A 26,100-nucleotide genomic window follows, 5' to 3' on the forward strand; every position below is an offset into this window, starting at 1 on the left:
TTGTAGAGCACGGGCTCTAGGCACGCGGGCTTCAGTAGTTGTGGCTTGCGGGCTCTAGAGCGCAGGCTCAGCAGTTGGGGCACACGGGCTTAGTTGCTCCGCGGCATGTGGGATCTTCCCAGACCAGGGATCGAACCCATGTCCCCTGCATTGGCAGATGGATTTCCAGCCACTGCGCCACCAGGGAAGCCCAGGAGGCATTTTTATAGAGATCCAACGCATGCCAGGCAGTTTTACCAACTTGTCTCCACAGCTATTCTGTAGGGCCGTTATTATCCCTACTTTAAAATGATTTTGTGGCTCAGAGAGGTTAAGTGACATCTCCAGGTCCCAGTGCAAAGGGCCCAGCATCCAAGTCCACATCCCAGCCACTTTCCACTCTTTCCAGATCACCAGCCTACCTTTAGAGGCCTAGATTTTATTTTCTTTCCATAATAATTCTCCTCAGAGAGACATAGTTTTTTGTTTTTCACAAAAATTTAAAGGATTTCTCTAAATGGTGGGCTTCTATGCCTGCCCCATTTTACATTTTGGTAACAAAAATCCAGTTGCTGCACAACGTACTGGGCATCCCTTCATTTCCTGAACAGTTTCTACCCTGATGCAGGAGAATCCGCATCCCACCCCCATGCCCCATGGAGGCTCATCTGAAGGGAGACAGCGCCTCCTTCTGGGGATTCTGGAACTCCAAGGCAGACTCCCTGCAGACTTGAGGAGATGGGCCGCGGCCATGGGCCAAATGATGAGATATTCATAGAACACAGGCCTGGGCAGCCGCCTCTGTGTGCCCCATTTAGAACTGAAGGCTGGAGACCCAGCTCCCCCATGCCTCTTCCACCTCCCCAGACCCTGACCCTGCAGAGGGACCCTGGCATCTGCCCCATCCCTGGGCATCCCTGGAGGACTGCTGGTACCAAGGGTTAACCTGCAACCCTCCACCTCCCTCTTCTGCCTCTGGTCTGCTAGCCTGTTGCCATAGAAACAGGCTAAAAATAAAATGGGCTCCCAAAGCCCAGCCCCAAGCTCAGAAGTCAAAACAAACTAATTAAAGCAGCCAGGCTAAAATGTGAAGATAATTACACCCTCACTCAGGAGCCAGTCTGGCATGGAAAAGCTCAGCAGGCCATCCTGAGTCAGGACCCCTGGGTCCATCCCTGACATGCGGGGTAGCTCCCCACCACTCAGGCTCCTCGGACCCCAGGGTCCCACCAGGAGAGCCCACCCTGCTTAGGCCTTGGATCTAGGGAGCACCACCCTCACACTCTAATGACCCCACCCCTGATAAACTGCAGTATGGCTTCATGCTGGGATCTGTGCCCCATCTGGGGTGGCCAAGGAGAAGGTGGGGTGAACTGAAGTCTGAGGCTGCTTTTCTACATCTTCCCTGAAATTCAGGGAAGTCCCAATGCAGCTTTGGAGCTGCCTCTGTCCCTAAGACCTTTAAAGGCTTCAAGATAGTTCCTTTGTCTCCTGGGCTGCTGCCTCTTCACCGAGGGCCCTCGGAGCCTGGTGGGGGTTCCTCCGTCCCCTTTTGGCCCAGGAGCGTGAGAAGGCCACGCAGGTGGCCCCATTCTCAGGCCACGCAGGCGCTGGGTCAAGTCCATCCCACCATGGGCCCTTTGCCTTACAGGACCATCAAGGTGGAGGTATACGACTGGGATCGAGATGGCAGGTAAGCTGGCAGAAGGACAGAGGTGAGCAGGGATGGGGACAGCCCCTGGGAGGAAGGTGGGTCTCGCCCTCTCATGGAGAGAGCTGTGCCCAGGTCCCCACCCATGGCAACTCGGGGGGTAAGGGGCCTGGGTTTTCCTGTGGAGGAACCACTGCCTCAGTGGCTCGGCTGTGCCCAGCTCCACTGAGGCACCAGAGGGCCTGTGTCCTGCAGGACCTGGTGCAAGGGATGTGAGAGGCCTCTTGTCCTCAAATAGCTGCCTAGCAGCCAGCCAGTGTCTAAAATCTCCCCACATTTGGAAGAATGTAGGATTTTCTGAAATGTGCATGTTCTAAGGTACAGGCAGATATTAGTGACCTCCTGAGCATTCAGGACCGCATTCTCTGTGTGAGGCTAAGCATCGTGTGGTGACTGAAGATGAGCTTGGCTCTCAGAGACTCCCTGAAATCTAGCAGGAGGCCCTTGACTCCTCAGAGGAGTTGTTTGTGGGGAGCAGGGCTGACGGAGTGGGATATGGGAAAGGTGAGCATATGAATGGACCCCGGAGCGGTAAGGCAGAGCCTGAGTAGGGCTGAGCCTAACCTTGGAGAGGCCAGGGGCTTCCTCTTCTGTGGATCTAAGTGCCCCCAAGGAGCCAGTTATCACTGGGAATTCATAGACGAGGACCAGAACAGGCCTCTCACAACTTTAGTAGATCCCTCACCAGCTCCTGCTTGTCTGTTGAACCAAATCCAACCAAATCCAAGTATGTCATCCTTCCTGACTTTTGTGAGCCCTCCATCCCGTGGTGCTACCAGGGGTGTCATAGAGGGGCTTTAAGCCCTCTAATCTCCACTGGTGCCTATCAAGTCTGTGCCATGGATGGGGGATGCCGTGAAGGGCTGTGCAAGTACAGCTCTAAATTAGGCCGGAGCTCCTTCCAAGGAGCTCACCTGTCCAACACCTTCCTATAGAGAAACTCTAGTGCCAGCACTACTCTGACAGCTCACTCTGTCCCGTCCTCTCTTTGCTTTAACCACATCACAGGCAAGTCAGCTTCAGGCTTCCACCCATGATTCACCTCATCATCTTACCCTGGAGTTCCCCATAACTTTCCTTTACCAGGGAAGCTGGAGACAGCTACCAGATGCCATTGGGTCCCACCATCAGGGAGCTCATAGTCTGAATGCTGAGAGCTGTAAATATGTAGACAAAAGACAGTGTGGACTCAAGGTGGGGCAAGGCCCCAGGGGCACCTCTTGGGCATCACACTCCAGCAGGCATTCCCAGCCAGCACGTTAACCACTGCCCTCTATCAGGGAGAGTGGTGTCGAAAGGCAGCCAACCGCAGGGGAGATGGGAGTTCTGCTTTGTACAAGGTTTTGCTGCACTTACCATCAACACACGCTTGTGGGGCAGAGATGCAGAAGGTGTAAACACTGCAGAAAACACCTCAAGCTGCCTGGACGGACCTAGAGCTAATTGTCTTTTCAAAAAATGTTATTGGAAAAATGTCAAGTACACAGAAAAGTAGAGAGAAGAGTTTAATGAACACTTTAAGCCTATCACCTGAATCTAACAAGTGTTACATGTTGCCATAGTTGCCTTATCTATGTTTTGATGTAGTTTAAGTTACAGTTCATGGCATTTTTACCTCTAAATATCTCATTGGGAATGTCTAAAAAATAAGGGCATTTTTCTACATAACTACAAATGTCATTATTGCACCTGACACATTGAACAATAATTCTTGAATACCATCTAATATTCATTTCATGTTCAAATTTCCCCAGTTGTCCCGAAAATACATTCTATTGCTCGTTCGTTCAAATAAGAATCCAAGTCCTATTCTCCAGGACCCTGCTCTTTGCTGGGTGGCTGTTGGGTTTCTTGCTCCATGGGTGACACTGGACTCTTCCCAGGGGCCCACCCTCTCTGCTGGTGTGTACCCCTGGAGCAGAGGCCCCGGGCAGAACTGGGAGCCAGGGGAAGGGACATGAGAGGCGGGGGGATGAGCAGAGGCAGCGCACAGCCTGGGCCTCGTGGTCTCAGCAGCAACTTTCCCTTGCAGCCATGACTTCATTGGGGAGTTCACCACCAGCTACCGGGAGTTGGCCCGCGGGCAGAGCCAATTCAACATCTATGAGGTGAGGCAGACACCTGAAGGCTGGGGTTTGCTCTGACTATATGTAGCTCCCAGTTGCTGAGGACTAACAGTGAGCCATGGCTGGGGTTTTTGCATGTTCTCCTGTGAGGTGGGTGTTATTGTCCCATTTCACATTTAAGGAGACTGAATCTCAGACAAGTGAGGGGACTTGGCCAAAGCCCAGTAAGTGGCAGAATCAAGAGGCAAACAACCTAAGCTTATCTGACTCCAAATCATTGAGGTATAATGTCCCCCCCCGAGAGAGCTCTTCCAACAAGGTGGGGGAATAGAAGTGCAGGTGGGGCAGAAGGTGGGGAACAGTATCGGAAGGTTACAGGCCCAAGACCTGAGGTCCTGAGTTCAAGTAGCCTTCTGCCTTTAATCAGAGCAGTCTCAGGGCCTGCAGAATATCTTCTCTCTTCTGGAAGGAAAGAGAGGAACAGGAATCAGGATACCTCCATCTAGACCAGAGAACCTTGGACAAGACACCCGATCTCTCTGGAGATAATATCGTCTGCCCTCCAAGGACACTTTCTACTGCTGAGCCTTTGCCTGTGTGTGTGCTCCCTCTCAGGATACCCTCCCACCTTCCACATCTAGCTCAGGTCCTACTCCTCTGGTGGCCTATTTTCTCCCACTTATGAACTTCATGGACAGCATAGTTCATGCCAGACCTACTGAACTGCAGATACTTATAACCCTAATTTACAGCCCAGGGTTCATATCCTGACTCCACCATGTATTAGCCTTGCGACCCTGGCTGAGTTCTTGCCCCACTCTGTGCCATGCACACTGAGAATTAAATAAGTTACTAGAACAATGTCTGGCCACTAGTGAGCATTACGTCAGTGCTATCTCCTAGTTTCATCTGTTGAGAGCTTGGGTGCCAGGAGATTTACATTTCACAACCATCCTACAAACTGGCTCTATCCTTACACCACTCAGCTAGAGCTGGCTTTGACTCCCATCTCTGAACCCTAATCCCTCCATGCATCCACTCCCTCAACATGTATCTCTGTTCTGAGTGGGCAGGTCTTGTGTTCCAACTAGACTGAAGCTCCCCAAGGGCAGACAAAGTGACAGCCCTTTCTGTTGCCCTGGTCACATTGGCCTGGGCCCTCCTGGGCACACAGTAGGTGCTTATTATACATTCACACTGAATTCAATTGAACAAGGCTATTTGTGAGAATGGAATGTGGATGGATTTCTTTGAAAGAGCTCTGATCCTCACAGTTAATTGCTTTGCTTTTTGTAAGGACAAAGGACGGAGCTGTCTCTGTCCCCTCACCCAGGCAGAGAGAAGCAGGCTCCGTCTTTGGACTCTTTTAAGGAGATTTTTAGGGAAGTGAAGGGAAGGGGTCAGGTCTCTTGGAGTTTGATTCTAAGGATGCTTGACAGACTCGGATGAGGTCACGATCTCTCAGGCTTCAGTGACTTGTTTTCTCAGTCATTGATCCCTGCCCCCTTGCAATCAATGAGAGAAACTGCAGCGCTGGCGAAAAGAAGTGCTGTCTTTTACACATCGGAAACGCCATCAGGTATAAAAGGAATTAAACTCTGGCAGCCCCGGGGCAGGCCTTGCACCATGGAGGGCATCCCTGGGAGGCCGGTTTGGGCTCAGGAAGGCCTTTCTAGAGTCAAAAGTGCCTGAAGAGAGAACAGGCTTCTGCCAGGAAAGACCCTCATCTCAGGTCCTGGCATCAGCCTGGGTGTCCAACGCATATGCCCAGCTGTCTTCTGGCTACTCCTTAGACTCAGCCTTCCCAAACTGAATGCACTGGCTAAAGTCCCTGCAGCCCTCCTCTCCCCCTGGCCAGCCAGCTCCTCCTCCTGTGTTGTCATCACAGTGGCCATGGCACCTGGGGAGTCATCCTTGACACCTCCTGCTCCTCATCCCACACCCAGTCCATGACTGAATCCTACTCCTCCTGCCACCTAAATATTCTGACATTTGTCCCCTTCATTCCCGGTGACCCCCACTGTCACCGTCTCCGCTGTGTAGGGGCTTTGTGACAGCCCCATAATGGCCTTTCCGCCTTCTTCCGTCGTCCACTCAGTAACCCAAATACTCCTCCAAAATTGTAATTGACCACATTGCTGCCCTGCTTAACACCCGACTGTGCATGTCACCCACTGCCTCTGCCTGGTTCGCACAGGGGAGGGGGGAGCCTCCACACCAGCTGAGATCCTAAAGGGCCCTTTACCTACAAGGTGAGTCCAAGCTGCTTCACACGGGTGCCATGCCCCAGTGACCCGCAGTCTATGTGCAACCGGGGGCGTGTGTAAGCAGCCATATACATCACAGCTCTAGGAGCCCCTAGGGTCTAGCCCTGTCTGCTTCCCTCTACCCATCCCCACTTGCAGCCCCATCACGCCATCTGAGGCTCTCTGAACCTCTATGCTGGCTCAGTCTCTGTGGCTTCATTTGTGCTGGTGCCTCCTTTGGGGCTCCCTTTGCTCTTCTTCACCTGGTAGGGCCTGCTGGGCCTTGGAGACTCCCTTTGATGTTCTTCCCTCAGGAAGCCTCCCCCTGCACACCCACTCTACCCCAAGGTCTGAAGTGGATGCCTCTCCTTGGTGCTCCTGCTCCAACCCCCCCACCCCACTCCCATACCTATTACCTGTTTATCATACTTCCTACCCCCTCAAAGACCACGATGTCCTCAGGAATGGAGGCAATGTCTTACCACTGTATCCAGAGCCAGCACAGCTGCTGGTCCTGGGAGCCACTCAGTGTCCCCTTGCACAGGAGGGCAGACCCCACACCTGCCCTGGAGACCCTGGGGATGTGAGGAGAGGGAGAGGAGAAGGCTTGGAACTCCAGCTCAGGAGTTGGGAGGTTGCTAGGCTGGCCCCTAGGGGGTGCTGGTCCCCCACAAGGAGTTCGGGTGCAGCCGCTTAGGGCTGGAGAGGCTGGTACGGGGGGAGGAGCTGTGTGCCGGGTTATGCATGAAACCTCAGAACAAACAGGATGCTTTCTCAGTGCCCACTTCACAGGAAGATCTGAGAACAAAACAGTGCTTTAATATTAAAACAGTTATAATTAGAGAGTGGAAATGTGGAATACAGGCAAATTTAAAGATAACAGAGAAGACTTCAAAGAAATGTGCTTGTGGCCAGAGTTTTCGGCGACGCCCAGGCCCCCAGGAGTCCATGTTCATTCTCCTCCACTGGGAGGGCTACTTTGGAGTAAAAGTTTGAGGTCCGGTAAATTCTAAAAGTTCCACACCCTCATAGAACAGGTTGGGAAACTGAGGCGCAGTGTAGTCTTGGGGCTGCAGTGTGCCCTCATCTCAACAGGCTGCCTAGCAAGCTGTCGTCCCATGAATATGTCAGTGAGCACCACGTCATCTGGGTGACTTTCATGCCTGTGGTGGCTCCAAGGTTGTTCTGGGCTTCTCTCCCCAGGCTCTCAGTTTCCACCTGCACAGCCTGCTAGCCTCCCACCTGCACTTCCCACCTGTGCCCGAAATCCAGTTCTTTCTTCCTCCTGTGTCTACCTAGTCACCCATGACTCCTCCCTCTCTCCTGCCTTCAGGGCCACGCACAGCCCTGACTGCTTGGAAACGCTCCTTCTTACCTGGTAACCGTTTTTTTTCTGCAGGTGGTAAACCCGAAGAAGAAAATGAAGAAAAAGAAATATGTGAATTCTGGCACAGTGAGTAGCCACCCCCTTTCTGCCATGGGTGTAGACATCCTGAGCCCCGAGCTAGGTCTGGTGGCAGGAGTCATGTGTGTCTGTGTGTGCTCCTGCGGGGTGTGGGAACCAGACCTGGAGGGTTAGGGGTGGGGAGGGATGGGGCTGATGGAGGTAGACGTGTAGGAGACACATCAGGCCCTGTGATACAGAATGAGAAATGCCAGAGAGAAACTACCATGGGGACTTCCTGTGGAAGGAAGAGGAAAAGGAGTCGCATTTATTGGGCCCTTACTCTGGGAAATTCCCCATTTGGGTGCTTTTCACAGGTTGTTTCCTTAAGAGGCAGACATTATCATCACCTCGTCATGAAAGCGGAAACCAAGGCTGCAGGCAGGGAAGTGACTCAACCAAGGTCACAGGGCTAGAAGGTGGTAGACATGGCAGTGAGCACAACAATTAAATTCAGAGCTTGCAGCTGCTGTGGGCTGTACCCCTGCTTAACCATGACTATGCTGGGATTATACCGGCCCAGTGGCTTCTGGGGGCTGATCTTCAGGACATTCGTGCCTTTCTTCAACAAATATTTACTGTGTGCTACCATGTGCCAGGTGCCTTTACAGGCACGAGGGATACAGCTGGGAACAAGACAGACCCAAATCCCTGCCCTCCTGGTGCTTATCGTCTAGTGGGGGGGAGACAGAACACGAATATACACACAAATACCTGTGTGTGTCAGGTGGTTGTGATTGCTGTGGGAAGAAGTAGGGTGAGGTAAATGGATAGGGAATGCGAGAGATGAAACTAGTATTTTATTTATAGTAGTCAAGGAAAGCTTCTCTGAGAAGGTGACATTTGAGCAGAGATTTAAAGAAGGTGAAGGAGCAAGTATTGAGGATATTGAGGAAAAAGAATTCTAGCTGTAGGGATCAGCATGTGCAAAGGCCCTGAGGTGGAGCCCACCAGTGCATTTATAGAACAAACCAATGTCTTTGCAGTGCAAATGTACCCAAGTCCGTACCCTTCGTGTCCCTCCCACTCTAAAGGGCCACAGCCCCATCACCGAATACAGCCAAATGTAGCCATTTGAGTCAGGCCAACTGCAACTCCAGACTAGAAGAGGTCACAGACAGGGAACTCCAGCGTTCCTCCAAGGAACCTTATTTTCTCCATCTGTAAAATGGGGCTAATACATCATCCCTCCCCTGCTTAATGCACAGGGTGGCTGTGGCAGACACATGGGAGATGCAGGACTGTAAACTGTAAAGTACTCTGCTTATTCAGAGGGGGCTGACCACTGCTTCTCTGATTGTAATTGTTTCACACGCAGGAGTAATAGTTCCTTTGTCTGAAGCTGCAGTGTTTCTCAGCGGGGATGCTATTGGTATTTGGGGAAGAATAATTCTTTGTCTCACAGGACTTCCCCATACATGGTGGGATGCTTAGCACCCCTGGCCTCAGCCCATAGCTAGCAATAGAGCCCCAGTCATCATGAGACCCCAAAGCTCTCCCTCACATTCCCAAATGCCCCTAGGAGAGGCAACACGTTCCCCAGCTAAGAAATATTAGATGTACAGCTAAAAAAAAAAAAGGTTGAAAACCACTGATCTCATCCAGCTTTCTTACTTTAGAAATAAAGAGATTGAGGCCCAGAGAGGAGATGTGATTTGTCTCACGTCACACAGTGAGTTAGGGACAGAGCAGGACTGGGCTGAGTTCTCCTGACTTTCCCTTGCTCCAGTATTTCCCAATCTTTACCATAAAAAAATCACTCAGGGTCCAGGATGCTTGTTAAAATACAGATGCCCAGGCCAGTTCCCTGGGGTTCCATTTTAGGAAAGCCAGGCTGGAGCCCAGGAATCTGTATTTGGTGCTTCTCATACCTTACTTACTATGTGCAGAGTCTCCTGGGGATCTTGTTAAAATGCCAAGAATCTGCATTTCTACTCAGCATCAAGGTGATTCTGATGCTGCTGTTCGGGGACCATACTTTGAGTACCAAGTCCCTGGGTCAATCCATATGGCCAGGCAAGTTAGGCAATTACTTCATGCCAGGGCCTGGAGCAGGGTTCAACCCTGGCTGCAGGTTAGACTCATGTGAGGAGCTAAAAAAAAAAAAAAATCCAGGGCCAGAGCCCTGTCCCAGAAACCTTCATATTATTGGTTTGGGGTCCTCACTCCAGCTGCAAGATGTTTTAAAAGCTTCCCAGGGAGTCTAATGACCACAGTCAGAGTAGAGGCCACTGTCCTAGTCCATTCCTAGAGAAAGGAGGCTTTGTCCATCCAGGTGCCTAACACTGTAACCACAGCGAGTGGGGGTCTCCCAGGCCCAGCTCAGTACTCTCAGACCCTCCCATTATTCGGGCTAATGGCTCGTCCCCTTTGTCAAGCAGAGGCACTACCTGGCCTCCCACTGAGTTGATAAAGATGACTGAATCTGTACCAGTAGGGGCCGCCCCAAATCCTAGAGTGGAGTTGTCTGACACAGGTAAAAGGTTCCCTGCCCCAATCTTCCCTCCTTTAATTGATTTTAGCTGCCAACCTTTTCACTTGTCTCCACCATCCTAAATCATTTTCATAACGAGCTGCCAGGTAGCTACCTGTCTTTGGAAAGCTGATGCCAGAGAGCTGCCAGGGGCATAGATCAAGAGACCTCTGCTTGGGAGAGGGGGCCCCAGGTGCTCAGTTACCTCCAGGGAAAGGACAGGCTGCTTAGCAGGAGGGTCTTGTATCTGAGAGGGTAGAGATCAAGATGCTAGAGGGATGAGGTGGGACAAGTAAGATTTAAAACCATTGCAGACCAAAGAGACACATTTCAGGATTAACAGTTAGCGGAACATGGAAGCATGGAGCTTGTCAGCATTGGCAGATCGTAGTCCTATGTCAGGAAGACCCCCCTCTCCCTCCACACTCCACACCCGTGTCCACTTAGGGGAAACTCGATTCCTTGGCTTGAGCCCCGGTACTCCAGTGACAGAGACAGGGCCCTTCTAAAGATGCAGTTTGGCATCAAGGTCAAGAGCACAGGGTCTGGTTCCAGACAGACCTGGGTTCCCATCTCACTTGGCCATGTCCTGGTAGTGTCCTTGGACACACTGCATCACCTCTTTGAGCCTCAGTTTCCTTGGTTGTAGAATGGAGATAATAATAGTACCTCATAGAGTTGTTGTGGGCACTGTTTGCAGTGAAGTAGGCAAATGCTGGCACGTGCTGGGTGCTCCATAACTGTCAGCAATGCTCTCCTTCTGCCTAGTGCTCCCCGCTGACCAAGCTTCTTTTTGTTTTCAAGGTCACACTGCTTTCTTTTGCTGTGGAGTCAGAGTGCACATTTCTTGACTACATCAAAGGAGGGTGAGAAGAGATGCAGCCTCGTTTCTTCGGCCTCAGGGAGAGGGAAGGGGCCCCGCACATCGACATGAGCAGCTCTGGCCCCACCTGGCCTCTTCAAGGCCCTGGCCAAAGCTCGCGGTCATGGGCTCTGAGCAGACCCTCAGACAACTCACCCAGAGCCCTGCATGCCCCTGATCCTGAGTGGCTGCAGAGGGCACTACTGAGCCACGGAGGCCAGCCTGGGTCCCGTGAGGTCCCTGTGCGGAGAAGGGACCGCAGGTGGTAGGGACTCCATGACAAAGAGAAATGGGCTTAGGGAGGTGGAAAGAGCCCTGGTCTAGAAGGCAGGAGGCCCAGGCCCTAGGCCCCTCTTTGCCTTGAATTTGCTGGGTTACTTTGGGCACGTCACTCTCCCTCCCTGGGCATCAGTCTCCTCTGCACAGAGAGCTGGAATTAAGTGAATTCTAAGGTTCCTTCCTGCTCTGAGCTTCTGATACCGATGGTCTCTCTGGTGGGGGGCCGGCAGTGATTAACCTTCCCAGTGTCATTAGAGACCTACAAAGGGCAGGAGGAACTGGGAAATGAGCCAGGGGATGGTCAAACACAAGGTTAAGGAGCAGAAAGAACCAGAAGGGTCGGCATCCAGGCAGGCAGAGAAGCCTGGTGGCTCCAGCCAACAGCTCATGGAAAGAGAGCCTGAGTCCAAGGTGAGGTCCTACCCAGCACGCTCCCTGCCAGGACAGGTGCCAGGGCCGGGTGTGGGTAGCCGAGCGCACAGGTGCAGGCAGGTGAGTGACTACACCTGTCTGGAAAGGAGACAGGCAGGGCGGTTGCCAAAGGCTCATCCCAGCCAAGCGGGCGCTTGGCCGCCTGGTTCTCCGGGGCAGAGGGAAAAGTCAGGCCCTGGGAAGCCACACTTACTTTCTCATGACAAGGCTCCCTGCTGCCTTGAGCCTGCAGTGCCCAGGTTTCGAGCTCTCCTCCTACCCTCTGAGCACATGCCCTTCCTGCAGTCACCTACAGGCTTTCCTGCCCCTCCTCCGTGCCTTCTCCAGGCCCTGCCCTGGCTCACTTCCCCCATCCAAACTGCTCTGCTCTCTATCCTATTAAGCAACCACCCCCTTATATTCCGTGGTAATTTTCAAACAATCCTCATCCTGTTTATCCTTCTCATTTGCATAGTGTCCTCAATTTACAGAACACAATGGGCTGGGTGAAGATGATTATCTCCATTTTACATAACGTGTCCAAGGCCCCAGAACTTAAGTCGGTGGCAGGGTCCTTTCCGTCACCACATGCTGCATTTCTTCCATAGTAATGAACCCACCTCACAGCTCCCAGGTGAGGTGTGACAGAGATGGATGAGTTGAAGGGCTGGGTGCTGTCTCATTGAGAAGGAGCTCACAGAGGCAAGCCCTGGCCCTCCTCCTCCGCTGTCTTCACACTCTGGAGAACCTGAGTGAGAGGTCGACGTGTGTGTCCAGGCAGGCAGCTGATGGAGGCCTCTGTCTAGGGATTCTCTCCTCCCTGGCCTCCCTGCCCCACCCCCCTGGACCAGGAGGAAGGCTATGGGCGCCTCTGCTGCCACGTCAGAGTCCGAGATGGAGCTGGTTGCTGAGCAGCCTGTGTTTTGCCGTTAGGCAGGAGGGGCGAGCCTGCAGGGAGTAACTGTTCCATAAAAGTAGCTGCTTTCCAGTCCCTTCCTTCTCTGAGCTGTTTCAGAACCCAGAGCAGGGTTTTTACTTAAGGAGTAAAAAAAAAGCCTGGGGCTTCCCTGGTGGCGCAGTGGTTGAGAATCTGCCTGCTAATGCAGGGGACACGGGTTCGAGCCCTGGTCTGGGAAGATCCCACATGCCGCGGAGCAACTAGGCCCGTGAGCCACAACTACTGAGCCTGCGCGTCTGGAGCCTGTGCTCCGCAACAAGAGAGGCCGCGATAGTGAGAGGCCCGCGCACTGCGATGAAGAGTGGCCCCCGCTTGCCGCAGCTAGAGAAAGCCCTCGCACAGAAACGAAGACCCAACACAGCCAAAAATAAATATAAAAAATAAATAAATAAATAAAAGATTACTATTTAAAAAAAAAAAAAAAGCCTGACTCTCCCCTCACCCTTTATTTGGAAGAGCCAGGCCAACAATGTCCCTCAGCTGTAGTCCTGCAGGCCAGAACCACCTCTTGCTGCCCTGTGGCTCCTTCTCCCTCAGAGCTTGGAGTCTACTGAATGCTCTGCCCCCAGGCAGCAGACGAGGGGGAAAGAGTGTGGGGAGGACTGTCTCTGGCCAGCAGACCCTGGGTGGGGTCTCCTGCTAACCATGTCCTTCACCTTTCCTGGAGATTGAAGGGTCCCTGAGCAGCAGCTCAGCTGTGATGAAGTGGAAAGAGGGCTGTGGTTTCTGATAGGGACCATCTGCTAAATGCAGGTGAGGTGAGCCCGGCCTCATCTTTTTTTTTTTTTAAATAAATTTATTTATTTTTGGCTGTACTGGGTCTCCGGTGCTGCCCACGGGCTTTCTCTAGTTGCGGCGAGCGGGGCTAGTCTTTGTTGCAGTGCTCAGGCTTCTCACTATGGTGGCTTCCCTTTGCTGCAGAGCACGGCTCTAGGCGCATGGGCTTCAGTAGTTGTGGCACGTGGGCTCAGTAGTTGTGGCTCACGGGCTCTAGAGCACAGGCTCAGTAGTTGTGGCGCATGGGATCAGTTGCCACGGCAGTAAAAGTGCCCAGTCCTAATCACTGGACTGCCAGGGAATTCCTAATTATCTTTTCATCTAGTGATTCCCCCAAGCACGTGAAGGATTTGCTAAAACAGATTCCTGCACCGCACCAAGGGATCCTGATTCAGTAGGTCCAGGGGGGGCCTGAGACTCCTCACAGATTCCCAGGTGATCCTGATTCTGCTGGTCCGTGGGTGCTCTTCCAGGAGCACTCCTACAGAATTTCCCACAGACCCACAGGCTGGCTTTTACTGGCCGCATCCCCCATGGTGTCATTTAACATATTCCTCTATCCCCTGTGTTTCCTGTAAACAACTAGTAGATAGTTCTGGAAGCTCAGTTAGATTCCAGTTCAATTTTTTGGCAAGACGACTTCATTAGTTCTTCCCTCAGGAGGTGCACAATGCCTGTTTGTCTTTCTTTTTTGCCAAATAAGTTTTAACCCTGAATCTGACTCCAAATTTGCGCCAGGAACACAGGGAAACCCTACTTCACTGGCCTCAGGTGGACCCAGGGGCAGGGTTTGGAGAGGAAATAAGAAATCACAGCCATGCGCCCAGCAGAACATAATCATCTTCAGAGAGCTGTCACACTGCCTAACTCTTGATGCTCACAACAGTTCTTTGGGGGAGGGTGTAGCTGATGATACTATCCCGGTTTTCCAGAACTGGAGATGAGTGATTTCACAAAGGCTACATACCTGACAAGCAGTGGGGCTGGGGTGGAAGCCAGGTTTCTCACTCCCTGTCCAGTACAGGCCTGCCTTTGTCCAGGTTACTCCCCTGCTGTTCTTCCTTTTCTAGGACCCAGATCAACTTCACGGTGGCCATCGATTTCACAGCCTCCAATGGTGAGTGGGCACATGGGCAGAGGAGCTGGATGGGGGCTGGGGGCCTGGAAAGGGGAGGGCTTTTCAGGGCTGTGGTAGTTGGCCCTAGCTGGGAGCAGATCTCCCATACTCTCTGGCCTCATCCTCACGAAGAGGAGGAACTTAGGCCTAGAGAACCAAAGGTGCAACCAAGGTGGCGAAGGTACCCCCAGATTGGATCATGGTCACTAACAAATCCGGCCTCTGGGCCTACATACCGTGAGCCACAGCCTTGCCCTTGAGGATACCCACTCTCCCTAGGGGAATAGGACAGCTTCTCTGGGCCCATGGAGAGCCCTGGAGCAGAGGTATTTCCTCACAGGATCAGATTGCACAGCCCCTGTGCAGTCCGCCCCACAAGCTGGAGGGGAGAGCCAGAGGCAAGACTGAGCCTTGTGGTCCTCAGGGAGGCAGGAACGCCCAGGAGCTCTGGTCCTCACCCTTGCTCGGGCTTCCTTCCTCCTCTGACCTTCTCCAGTGTCGGGCTGTGACCAAGTGGCCGGGAGCAATCAATGCCAAACTTTACACTGTTAGAAACATCACAACCTTCCTTGGATTCTGGACCCCCATTAGCAGTGCTCAATGCTCATTTTTGTGCCAATCAGAAGATGCCCAGGTCTCGTACTCCACAGGTGTGTCAGAAACCCCCCTCATGGCTGCGGGCCCTCCCATCACAGAGTGGTGGGATGTCAGAGCTGGGAGGGGCCTTAATATTCATAAGAGTGAGGAGGGTTATAATAACATCTGTTTAATCCTCACAACAGTTCTGTGAGGTGGAGACTGTTATTACCCCCATTCTACAGATGAGGAGACTGAGGCTGAGTGGTTAAGAAACTTATGCAGGATCACACAGCTAGTAGGAAGTAGAACGGATTAATACTTGGCAGTCTGTGCTGTACTGCCTCTTATTAATAAACGAGTAACTAAAATATGGACAATATTAGTGGTGACAAGGGCTGTGGAGAAAAACAAGTCAGGAAGAGGGATAGGGAGTATGGAGGAGGCTGTAACTTTCAATAGGCTGCTCGGGGAAGACCACAGCAGACCTCAAGAGGTGAGGGAGCAAGCCATGTGCACATCTGTGGAAAAGCGTCCCAGAGCAGAGGGAACAGCCTTTGCCGAGGCCCTGAGGTGGGAATGGTGAGAGGCCAGAGCTGAGTGAGTGACAGGATGGTAAGAGATGAGGAGAGAGGTAACCGCAGGCCAGATCAAGTGGGCTTTTGTGGGCCCTTGTAAGGACTTCAGATTTAATTCCTGGTGAAACGGGAGCACTGGGGCATTTTGAGCAGAGAAGAGGTGTGATTAGCTGCCTGAGTTTTGACATAGACTCGCTCTGGCTGGTGTGCTGAGTATGGACACAAGGGTGGAAAGACGGAGATCAGGCTGCTGCAGTCCTGTGAGCAAGAGGATGGTATCATGGAGGAGGGGAGAAGTAGGTGGGATTCTGGATGTATTCTGAGGGTTTAGCAGCCATGATTTGCTAAAGGATTGAATGTGCGGTAAGAGAGAAAGAAAGGGGTTCCCTTGGACACCCCCTTCTGCATTCTGAGCCTGGTGGCTTGGAGTGTCCAGGCCGGCAAATGTCCCCATGCCCTGTCTTGCAGGGAACCCCTCGCAGTCCACGTCCCTGCACTACATGAGCCCCTACCAGCTGAATGCCTACGCGCTCGCACTGACCGCCGTTGGGGAGATCATCCAGCACTACGACAGCGACAAGATGTTCCCCGCCCTTGGCTTCGGGGCCAAACTACCCCCTGACGGCAGGGTATCCCATGAGTTCCCGCTGGTAGGAGGTCCTGGGAGAAAGGGCTGAGGGCTGACCAGGCTGGGGGTGTGGTGACAGGCCTGGGGTGGGGGGCATTCCCATCCTGCCCGCCTAGGGACTTGAGGTGCAGTCTTTGCAGAGGTAGGCTGCCTGCTGGATGTAGAGGAGCTTGTATCAGAGCTTCCAGAAACCCACTCCCCACCTCAGTCACGAGCACCTTCCCTCCATATCTGAAGCCGTCCACAGTGGGCTCTGCCATCCTTTTCCTAACAAGACCCAGGTGGAGGTGGAGTGGGGCTGTGGCTGAACTATTCCCCAAGGCCCCAGAAATGAGGCTAAAAGGGTGTGGGTTGGGTATGGACAACTGTGGGTAGTTCCAGGAGTTCCCTGGGTTGGTCTGAAATGGGGGCCCTGTGGAGATGGCTCCTCAGGCCACCTCCTTTCCCTCCCTCCCATGAGCTGGGGACACTCAGTCGGTTGCTGGATCACTCACAGCAAATGTCCCTCCCATGCCCGTAGGGTGCCAGGCACCATGCTGGGCACAGGACACAGGGGGATGGAGCAGCCGCTGGCCCTTCCAGAGCAGCTCAGACTCTGTAGTCATTTTAGGGGGTGGTGGGTTTGCCCAAGGTTCCCTAAGCAGCCAGGGCTCTGGGGGTCGGGGGGATGCTGTCTGAGCAGGTACAGGGCATAGGGCAAGGAGCAGGTCTGGACCCTGCTCACCTGGAGCATGTGCTGCCCTTCACGGTGGGCCCTGAGGGCTCCCTCCGCTGCCCCGAACCCCCGAAGCCCCACCAGAGAAGAGTCTAGGAGAGCCCAGGCCTGTCGGCCTCCCCAACCCTGGCTCTACCGCCACAGACCACCCAGCTGCCCTCCTTCCCATCCCTCCTTCCTTCCTGGGCTCAGCCTCCTCGCCTTCTGTGCCCCCAGAATGGCAACCAGGAGAACCCCTCGTGCTGTGGCATCGATGGCATCCTGGAGGCCTACCACCACAGCCTGCGCACGGTGCAGCTCTACGGCCCCACCAACTTTGCCCCCGTGGTCACCCATGTGGCCAGGTGAGTGTGGCGGTCACTGGACCATCCCCACAGCTCGCAAGCTGCTTCCTTCTACCACTGTCCTCCCAGGAAGGTGGGAGGGAGTGTCCCTTCCCACTGGTTTGCTTTTCAGGGAGGCCTGACCCTAAAGAGACCCCCTCCCACCGAAGAGCTGTCCCCACCAGTGTTAAGGGTCCTTATGTTGGGGGGACGACATGCCCAGAGTCCCACCAGACAGACCTCTGCCCCCACCCTGCCCCAGGAATGCGGCCGAGGTGCAGGACGGCTCCCAGTACTCGGTGCTGCTCATCATCACGGATGGGGTCATTTCGGACATGGCACAAACCAAGGAGGCTATCGTCAATGTGAGCAGGGTTGGGGATGGAGCATGGGGGAACCTGGGGGTGCACCTCCCCACCTCCTTTAGGGAAACCCTTGGGGCATGGCTTCTCCTCTCCCTGCCCTCTTTGGGACCACTCCTGGCTTCTTGCTGTATAGCCTAGAGGGCCAGCAGTAGAGTTTGGGGGGTGGAGGGGGTTCCGGCTGATGAAGGATCTGGCTGGCGAGCTCTCTACCTACCTCTTCATCACACTGGATGGTCCACTCCCTCCAGACTCCTATGGTGCCCTCATTAACCCATCTCTAGGGCTGCTGCCCCAAACCCCAGCCTGGCTTGACCAGGTAGAAGAGGAGGGAGGTCCAAAGAGGGGGAGGCCCAGGAACATGGCTCCCCCACCGGGTCGTCTCCTTATATAGGGGCCCCAGCCACAGCGGGCCCTCCCTCAGGGCCCACGTAAAAGCTGTCCCACATGACGGAGGTCCAGAGGCAGAAGAGGGGACAGGAGTGTCTTGCAGAAGCAAACCTATGACCCATTTCCCCCTCTGCCTCCTGCCCTCTCCACCCCTTCTTCCTCTCTGGTGTCCCTGTGTCCTTGGCTATCCTCTCTCCCTCCTCCTCCCCCTGTTCTGTGTTTTGCTGTGTGTCTCTATCCTTCTCTCCTCCATTTCCTCCCTGTCCTCCTGCCTTTCTTCTTTTGACCCCTTCCTGTCCTTACCTGTGATCTCCCGTTTCTTTTAACTGGCCCCTCGGCTGGGTACCACCCCGCCCACCTCCCATGTTGTCTCCCAGGCTGCCAAACTCCCCATGTCCATCATCATCATCGGCGTGGGCCAGGCAGAGTTCGATGGTGAGTCCCCACCCCCCTAGATGTTCCCCCAGAGGCTTCAGGCCCTTGGGAATGTCCCCTCCCAAAAGAGTGAGAGCTCACACCAGGGTGTGTGCAACTATCTGGATGAGCAGGCAGGGTGTGAGTGTGCGTTTGTTTGCACAGGGAGGGATGTGTCAAGGTGTGTACCACACACCCACACACCAAGGCTGTGGGGAGGAGGCCCCAAGTCACTCCTCCCTCCTCCACCCTGGGAGCCTGTGGAGGGTGGGGGAGTGGCACCATGGGCTGGAAGTCAGAGACTCACGTGGTTGGGCTCCTCCTGTCTCCTGGCCTCAGTTTTCTCATCTCTAATGTGGGGGTCTGGGCTGGCGGTCTCTGTCCTGCCAGGCCCAGGTGCCCACCAATTAGTCCCCCCACCCCATGCCTTTGCCCCTCCCCCCCCCACAGCCATGGTGGAGCTGGATGGTGATGACGTGCGGATCTCCTCCAGGGGAAAGCTGGCCGAGCGGGACATTGTCCAGGTGAAGCCCAGACCCTGCCCACCCCACGGAAAATGCAAGAGCCCCTCTAGGCAGGCTGACCTAACTCCCCCTTCTAGGGGCTTCTCTGGAAAGGGGCCCTGGAAGGAGGCACTGGGAGCCCTGGAATGGCTTGGCCTCACAGAAGGAAACAGGAGTCAGTCTTAGGGCTGGACCCACCTCTACCATGGCTGAGACTCACCTCTAACATTGTGTTGCCCTGACTGGAATGCTCTGCCATGCCCTCCCTAAGCCCCAGGCCTCCAGGGTCTCCTGTAGAACACAGAGGCCTAATTACTTGCACCTTCTGTTATTTTCTGCTGGGCTGCCTTCCTAAGTGAGATGGCAAACCCCATGAAGGGGTGGGGAGGTGTCTTTAGTGTTGCTGCAGCCCTTTCCAGGAATGAGTGTTGCTTGGTTGATTGAATCAATATCAACGTCTCCATGTAGGATGGCAAATATAACGAGCAGACAGGTCTTTGTCCTCAGGGAATCCCTGTCCAGTCAAGCCTCAGAATGCACCTCAGTAAGCACATCCGTCTGTGAATCTCTTGCGCACTGAGTCCCTAGTGCTTAGGAGATTCAGAATAAGAAAACCGACATTCTCCATACCACCCCCTCCCCCATTAAAAAAATTAAGGGGGGAGGGGTCATTCCAGGCGTAGAGATGAAAGACAGGGAGCTAGAAACTGGAGCAAGGGCAGTCTGAGAGGTGGGACCTGTGTATGCAAAGGCCTGGAGGCAGGAGTGAGGCTGAGGCACTGGGAAGGGGGCCAGACATCTCTTGGCATGAAGCCAGAGGGGCCTGACTGTAGGTGTTGGCCCAGAAAGGGGAGAGCAGAAGCAGAGACAGAGAGCGCCCTGCAGGGGAGGTGGGAGGAGACCCGCAGGGCCCATTTTCCAGAAGCCAGGGGATTCCTTCAACATTTCCTGAGTGCCTGCTAAATGCCTGTGCTTGGTGCCGAGACTTCAGAGATGAAGGGATCTTGTTCAGTGGTGTATTGTATCCTGGCATGAATAGGTATGCAGTAAGTAATTTGTTGAGTGAATGACAGAACAGGGACTATGATACAGTCCCTCAGAGAATTCACCATGACGGGGAGGGCTTGAGTGAAGTGGGCAGAGGCTGGGGAGGAGTGGGACAGGATCCCAGACCTGGAGATTTGGGGGACTGGTGTCCAGAGGGAGACCTCGCCTGACCTTGCCTCCCGCACTGGACAGTTTGTGCCCTTCAGGGACTATGTGGACCGCACGGGCAACCACGTGCTCAGCATGGCGCGCCTGGCCCGCGATGTGCTGGCTGAGATTCCCGACCAGCTGGTGTCCTACATGAAGGCGCAGGGCATCCGCCCTCGCTCCCCGCCCGCGGCCCCAGTGCGCTCGCCCCCGCAGTCCCCCGCCCGCACGCCCCCTGCTTCCCCCCTGCACACGCACATCTGAGCCTGATCTGCTCAGATGGCTGGGGCTTAGGCCAGTAGAAAGGGAGGCGGGGTACCCAGACCCAGCTACAGACCATCCTGCCCAGCCTTTGGAACACGTGTGCCTGGGAGGCCCACAGCGGGTAGGGCTTCTGGAGACTCCTTCCCATACTGCCCAAGCCCCTAGAGTTTGGGGGTACAGGTGGTGGAGGTGGGGCTCTGCGCCCCTGCTCTTCTCTCCTTTCATTGACACCTGGTTCTGGACCAGCCAGGAAGATGTTAATCAGGACGACTGGGGTCCCGCTCAGCCCACCTGAGCTATTACCTGGGTAATCCCATCTGCTCCTATATCACCCTGAAGCCTGGGCTAAGCCTCCCACCTCCAGGCCCCCTTCTCCCTCCCCTCCTCCTGTGGTGTCTACTCCTATACCTGGCCCCTGACCCCCACCTGGTATCTATCCTGTCCCATTTCCAGTGAACCCTGTGAGGCTGCTGGGTTTGCAGGAGTGCCTGAACATGTGACCCCTCCCTGGGACCCTTGCATGCAGTGGGAGTCCTACAGACCCATGAAGGGGATGCTGTGATAGTGGATGGAGGCCACATGGTGGGCAAGGAATGGAGGCTTTTCAGGCACAGAGTTGCTTCTGGTGCCTCTCAAGCCCAGTATGACGCTGGTTCTAGACACACAGATGCACAGGCCTCTCCCTGGTCTGGGCCCGTAGGTACCTCCGCAGTTGGCTCCTAGCTCCAGGAATCCCCTTTTCTCCCCAGAGACTGCCCAGTGTCCTTGGGGCACCATCCTCTGCTGCCTACCTGGAGGCTTGGGCAAGAAGCAGCCCAGCACCAGCACTCCCACACTGCCCTTCTATCCTATGGGGATAGGGGATGGGAGTCCTGGGTTCAAGTCCTGCCTCCAGCCCTTGCTGGCTGTGGGAACCTGAGCAAGGCCTTTCTACCTTCTGGGTCTTAGTTTCCACATCTGTAAGGCAAGAGGGTTGACCAGATGGCCCTGGGTTTACCTTCAGCTCTGATACCCTGAGAGTCCACATTCATCCCACGCCCAGCTTCCCCCATCCCACTCCTCACCAGTGCAACCCCTTAAGGCCGTCTTGGCTTTTAGGGTCACCCTGTTCCATCCCATCACCCCAAATCCACCCTAGTCCTTCAGCCTTGGGCTCTGGCATCTGAACCTGAGCCCTTGCCCCTGCTGTGGGAAAGGTGAGAAAGATGATCTCACCCCTGGGCCCACCCAGCTGCCCAGCCTTTACCCACATGGTCATGCATGCCAGTCCCTCCTGCCGCATGGGGCTCCTCAGCCCACTGAACCTCCCGTTCCTGGGTGGAGACCAGGCCCCACTCCGTCTGTTGCCAGACACTGCTTCCCTTCCTGTCATGCATGATGGTGGTGTTTCTATGCTGTCTGGTCCTGTGCCTGTCTCTAAGACAGTCTCTGTGTGAAATTTGCCTTAAGTAAATTTGGTTCTTTTACTAAAGTTCCTTGTTTTCCTTTCTCCTGTGAAAAATAGCACAGACATTGCTGTGTGACAGAGTCCAGGTTCTCCTCTCTCTTTCTTCCATTCTTTTGTTCAAAAAAATGTACTGAGCAACTACTATGTGCCAGGGTCTATGCTAGGCGCTGAGGATGCAGCAATGAACAAAACATAGGCCCTGTCTCCACATGGAACTTACAACAGACACACAAATAGGACAGGGGAAACACAGTAAGCACATAATAGGTAAATAATATAATTTCTGGTGGTGATAAGAGTCACAAAGAAAAATAAGAGAATCAGAGGACAGAGAATGACAGGGTGATATTTTAAATGAGGTGGTCAGGGAAGGAGGGCCTTTCTGAGGAGATGACAGTTAGATGAGCCCTGAGGCAAAGAGAGGGAGGCATGCTGATATCTGAGGCAAGAGGGCTCCAAGGAGACAGAGCAGCAAGTGCAAAGGCCCTGAGGTGTGTTTGAAGAACATTAAGGAGGCCAGTGTGGTTGAAGCTGCATTAAGGAGGGGAGAATGCAGGAGATGGGGTTGAGGGTAAAGAATCTGGAATGTTCAGGGCCTTGTAGGCCACAGTAAGGCCTTCAGCATTACTCTGAGTGAATCAGGGAGCCACTGAGGAGGTGAGAGAGGTAACATGATCAGATTATTCCGTGGGTGACTTTACTGCATTTGATCACTCATCTCTCAACAAGTATTTAGTGAGCATTAGTGCCAGGCCCTGCTCAGGTTGGAGGCACTGCCCCACACACAGTTGCACCCTCATGGGCCTAACCCCTGCTCTGGAGCAATAAGCAAGGAAATCCTACCACCCTGGGGTATCGACGCCAAACCAATGAGAGGGACCAGGATCTGTGGCCACCAAAGCGGGGCTCTTGGGGCAGCCTAAACGCCTCACAGGTCATGTGCCCAGGATGACTTACTGCTCCTCTGTGTGATGGGACTGTCACTCCTCCCTTGCAGGATTGTTGTGTGGTCAGAGTGACGTGTAGATGTGCACGCATGAAGCGTGTGACATTCACAGGGCCTGCTGCACTAGGTGCACGGTAAACACCACTTTCCTCCTTGTCCCTCTTCACATATAAGTCCCTGTGGCTGTGAGGGACCAGGATCACAGGGAAAGGGGATTTCTCCCTCCTCTGGGTGAGTTTGCTCTCAGATTAGCCCTCCAGGCAGCCATTCCCAACCAGCACATCACAAGAAATTGGTACTAATTATACCAAAGTTTGGGACTTGCTTGCTTCTTAGACGATTTTATGGTAAATTAGAGCTGATTCACCGCGGTCCTTATAATTAGATGCCCCTCTGACTTGCGTTCCGATCCACTTTGAGTGGGTACCGGCTGGAGTCACAGCTCGAGAAGAAGAAAGTTCCCATAACCAGCAGCCCGTTTTTCCCTCACCTTGGGCTCCCGTGGGAAAGCATCGGGAGGAGAAGGCCGCCTGGCAGGGCAGTCGAGGCTCAGAGCCGCTGCCACTGGTGCACCGAGAGTGTCTTTACTGTGCTCAACACGGTAGCTGGGTTCTTTCCCAAGGTGTGTTCCAAGGAACACTGGTTCCCTGGCATGGGTTTTGGGAAACTGCCCACTCTGAGCCCCTCTCAGAGAGTCCCCATGGCCTTCAGGGTATTCGAGGCTTTGATTAGTCCTGTGGCAAAGAGACTATTTTGACTTGGTTCATCCCAATGTTTTCTAAGCTTTTTGACCATGGGGTCGGGGTGTGTGTGTGTGTGTGTGTGTGTGTGTGTGTGTGTGTTTAGCTGTAGCACTATCACCAAGCACAACATGTTGTCTTGGGAATTTCAGTAGAGACAATCTCCCTGGTTCCCAGGCCAACACAAAAGCCTGAGGCTTTTTCCCAGGAGGCCAAAGGAGGTCATGGAGTTGGGGAACTTCTCAGAGGGGATGGGGTAGGAGAGGTGAAGACCTCCAGTTGGCTCTGGAGAGAAGGAAGGGGCCTCAAAAGGGGCCCCTGCCCCTGCCACATCAGGAAGAGAAACCACAGAGAAGAAAGGAGGGCGTTCAGAAATTCACAGGCCCAGACTCACGGCTCCATTTTGACTTTACTTCGTGATATTCCTTTATTGGGCTGAGAGGTGTGTGTGTGACAGAGCTGGGGGAGGACAGGCAGAGAAGGGAGAGGCAACTGAAGGGTCCGCCTGGGCTATGAGCCCCTACCCAGGCAGCCCATTCAATCCCCAGGCCTTACCCCAGGATTGAGGACCCCAGGAATGATCAGCCCCCAGATCATTCCTCTACCCACTTCTCTGCCTTTAGAAGTCCCTTTACCACTCTCACTTCAAATGCCCCGGAATTAATAAAAATAAGATTATAATAATAATAGTAATGACCAACACTCATATGTACTTACTAAGTACCAAGCATTCTTCTAAGCACTTTATATGTGTTAAGAAACTTTATCTTCATAACAACACCACCAAGAAGGTACTATCATGATCCTATTTTCCAGGTGAGAAAACTGAGGCATAGAGAGGTTAAGGGACTTGTTCAAGTCATACTACTAGAAAGTAATGGAGCCTATAGTTATCCATCTGAGCCCCAAGGTGGAATGGGAGCAGCGACCTAGTTGTCATTTAATTGCTGTGTCACCTTTGCTGGGCTACCTGCCCTCTCTGGATCTTAGTCTCCCAACTGGTAAAATGGAGGGGATGGGATCTAATGTCATAGGGGTCTTCCCATCTCTCTTGAATCTCAGCTCTCCCATCAGCCTAACCTCTCAGACCCCCGCCAGACCCCATAGGCTTCCTGGGGCCCTGTCATGTCCAGGCTGGATGCTCTCTATTGCCACACCAGCCCCTCCCACATCCCTGGGATGCCTGGCTGCCATTGGCCTGCAGAAGAGGTCCCTGAGCCTTGCCGGGAAGGGGCGAGAGAGGTAGAAGCAGAGGATGGGACTGACAGCACAGTTGGAGTAGGCCAGGATGGTGCAGAAGCTGGATGCCACAAAAGCCACCGGCATGGCAGGCAGGTCACCCACAGCTGCCACATAGCCTAGCACAGAGCAGGGCCCCCACATCAGCATGAAGACCACCAGCACTACAAGGATGAGCCCTGTGTTCTCCCGGTGCTCCCAGATGTTCTACCCCCTGGGGCTACGGGTATGTCTCCACAGGAGCCAGCCCAGGTGGCTGAAAGAGCAGCCCAGCCTCATCATGCAAGGCAGGAAGGCCAGGGCTCCCAGCAGGGTGAAGTAGCAGGAGGTCTGAGCAGGGTTCAGGAGCAAGAGGCAAGCCTGGGCCTCCTCCTCCACGACCACTCGCTGGAACAGCCAGCTGGGTAACGATACAGTGAGGCCCAGGACCCACGTGGCCCCACAGAGCAGCAGGCGGGCACCCAGGCCAGACGGGAGGGCCACATCAGGCCAGGCCACTGCCACGTGGCACAGAAGAGCCATGGCCACCATGCCATAGAAGGTGCAGAACATGGTGGCATTGTTGGCAGCCTGGCTGATGGTGCAGATGGTGGGGCCCAGCCACCAGTCCTGCAGCAGGAAGCTCAGCAGGAGCACGGGCACCACCCAGGCCAGGAAGAGCAGGTCAGACAGCGTGATGCTCGCCATGAGGCTGTTGGTCAAGGTGAGGAGTGGTGGGGGGCGCCCGGACCCCAGCCCACCACCAGCAGCATCGGCCCATTGGCCAGCAGCCCCACCAGCAGGACGAGGCCACAGACTCCGGCAAAGACGAGTCGGAGCCGTCGCTCAGGTGTAGCTGTGAGCCCGGTGGTGGATGTGGCGTTGGCCTCCATTCTCCTGCTCTGGACACAGAAGGACAGTATAGAAACCTGCCCGAGGGCTGCCTCCCTCTTTCCCTGTTGAGCCCCCTCCTTTCACAGACCCCTACATACAGTGGGTGCCCTTGGCGTGCACCAGCCCCTTTAGACCTCACAACAACCTGATGGGATGGGCTCCATCAATTCCCTGGGCTCAAATCCTGACTCTGCTCCTTGGGAGCTCCATGATCTCGGGAAAGTTACCTCACGTTTCTCTACCTCAGTTTCCTCAACTGTAAGGAAACGAGGAAATAAAGGAAATAAAACAGGTGTCAACAGTAACTGTCACTAAAGGATGAGATTCAGGTAATTTTCATTTTCTTCTTTTTAATTTCTGTATTTCTCAAATTTCTGCAGGGAGTACAAATTGAATCTGATAAACATTATTTATATATTTAGCATATATATTTATTATAGTATATATATTTAGTATATATATTTATTTATTGTGTGTATATATATATATTTTTTTTAACAAAACCTTGCCCTGCCTGTGAAATGAGCAAGATTTTTTTTATATCTTTATTGAAGTATAATTGCTTTACAAAAATGAGCAAGTTTT

At 53.7% G+C, this 26,100-nt stretch overlaps 1 protein-coding gene and 1 pseudogene across 1 annotated transcript in view; one reads left to right on the plus strand and one right to left on the minus strand.

Annotated features, from left to right (window-relative positions):
- The window catches only part of CPNE5 (copine 5), a 92,473-nt gene extending 70,732 nt beyond the window's left edge, over positions 1–21,741 (plus strand). The window contains exons 12-22 of the mRNA XM_061195116.1: positions 1,631–1,672; positions 3,723–3,798; positions 7,402–7,455; positions 10,724–10,785; positions 14,277–14,323; positions 15,946–16,127; positions 17,037–17,164; positions 17,406–17,508; positions 18,273–18,330; positions 18,760–18,833; positions 20,052–21,741. Coding sequence (XP_061051099.1) covers positions 1,631–1,672; positions 3,723–3,798; positions 7,402–7,455; positions 10,724–10,785; positions 14,277–14,323; positions 15,946–16,127; positions 17,037–17,164; positions 17,406–17,508; positions 18,273–18,330; positions 18,760–18,833; positions 20,052–20,270 — 1,045 coding nt within the window. The 3' untranslated portion in view covers positions 20,271–21,741. The remainder of the gene's footprint in view (positions 1–1,630; positions 1,673–3,722; positions 3,799–7,401; positions 7,456–10,723; positions 10,786–14,276; positions 14,324–15,945; positions 16,128–17,036; positions 17,165–17,405; positions 17,509–18,272; positions 18,331–18,759; positions 18,834–20,051) is intronic.
- Positions 21,742–23,625: 1,884 nt separating this feature from the next.
- On the minus strand, positions 23,626–25,514 carry LOC133095710 (pyroglutamylated RF-amide peptide receptor-like; annotated as a pseudogene).
- Positions 25,515–26,100: the final 586 nt, after the last annotated feature.

The sequence above is a fragment of the Eubalaena glacialis genome, chromosome 7 (assembly GCF_028564815.1).
Source record: "Eubalaena glacialis isolate mEubGla1 chromosome 7, mEubGla1.1.hap2.+ XY, whole genome shotgun sequence".
NCBI lineage: Eukaryota > Metazoa > Chordata > Mammalia > Artiodactyla > Balaenidae > Eubalaena > Eubalaena glacialis.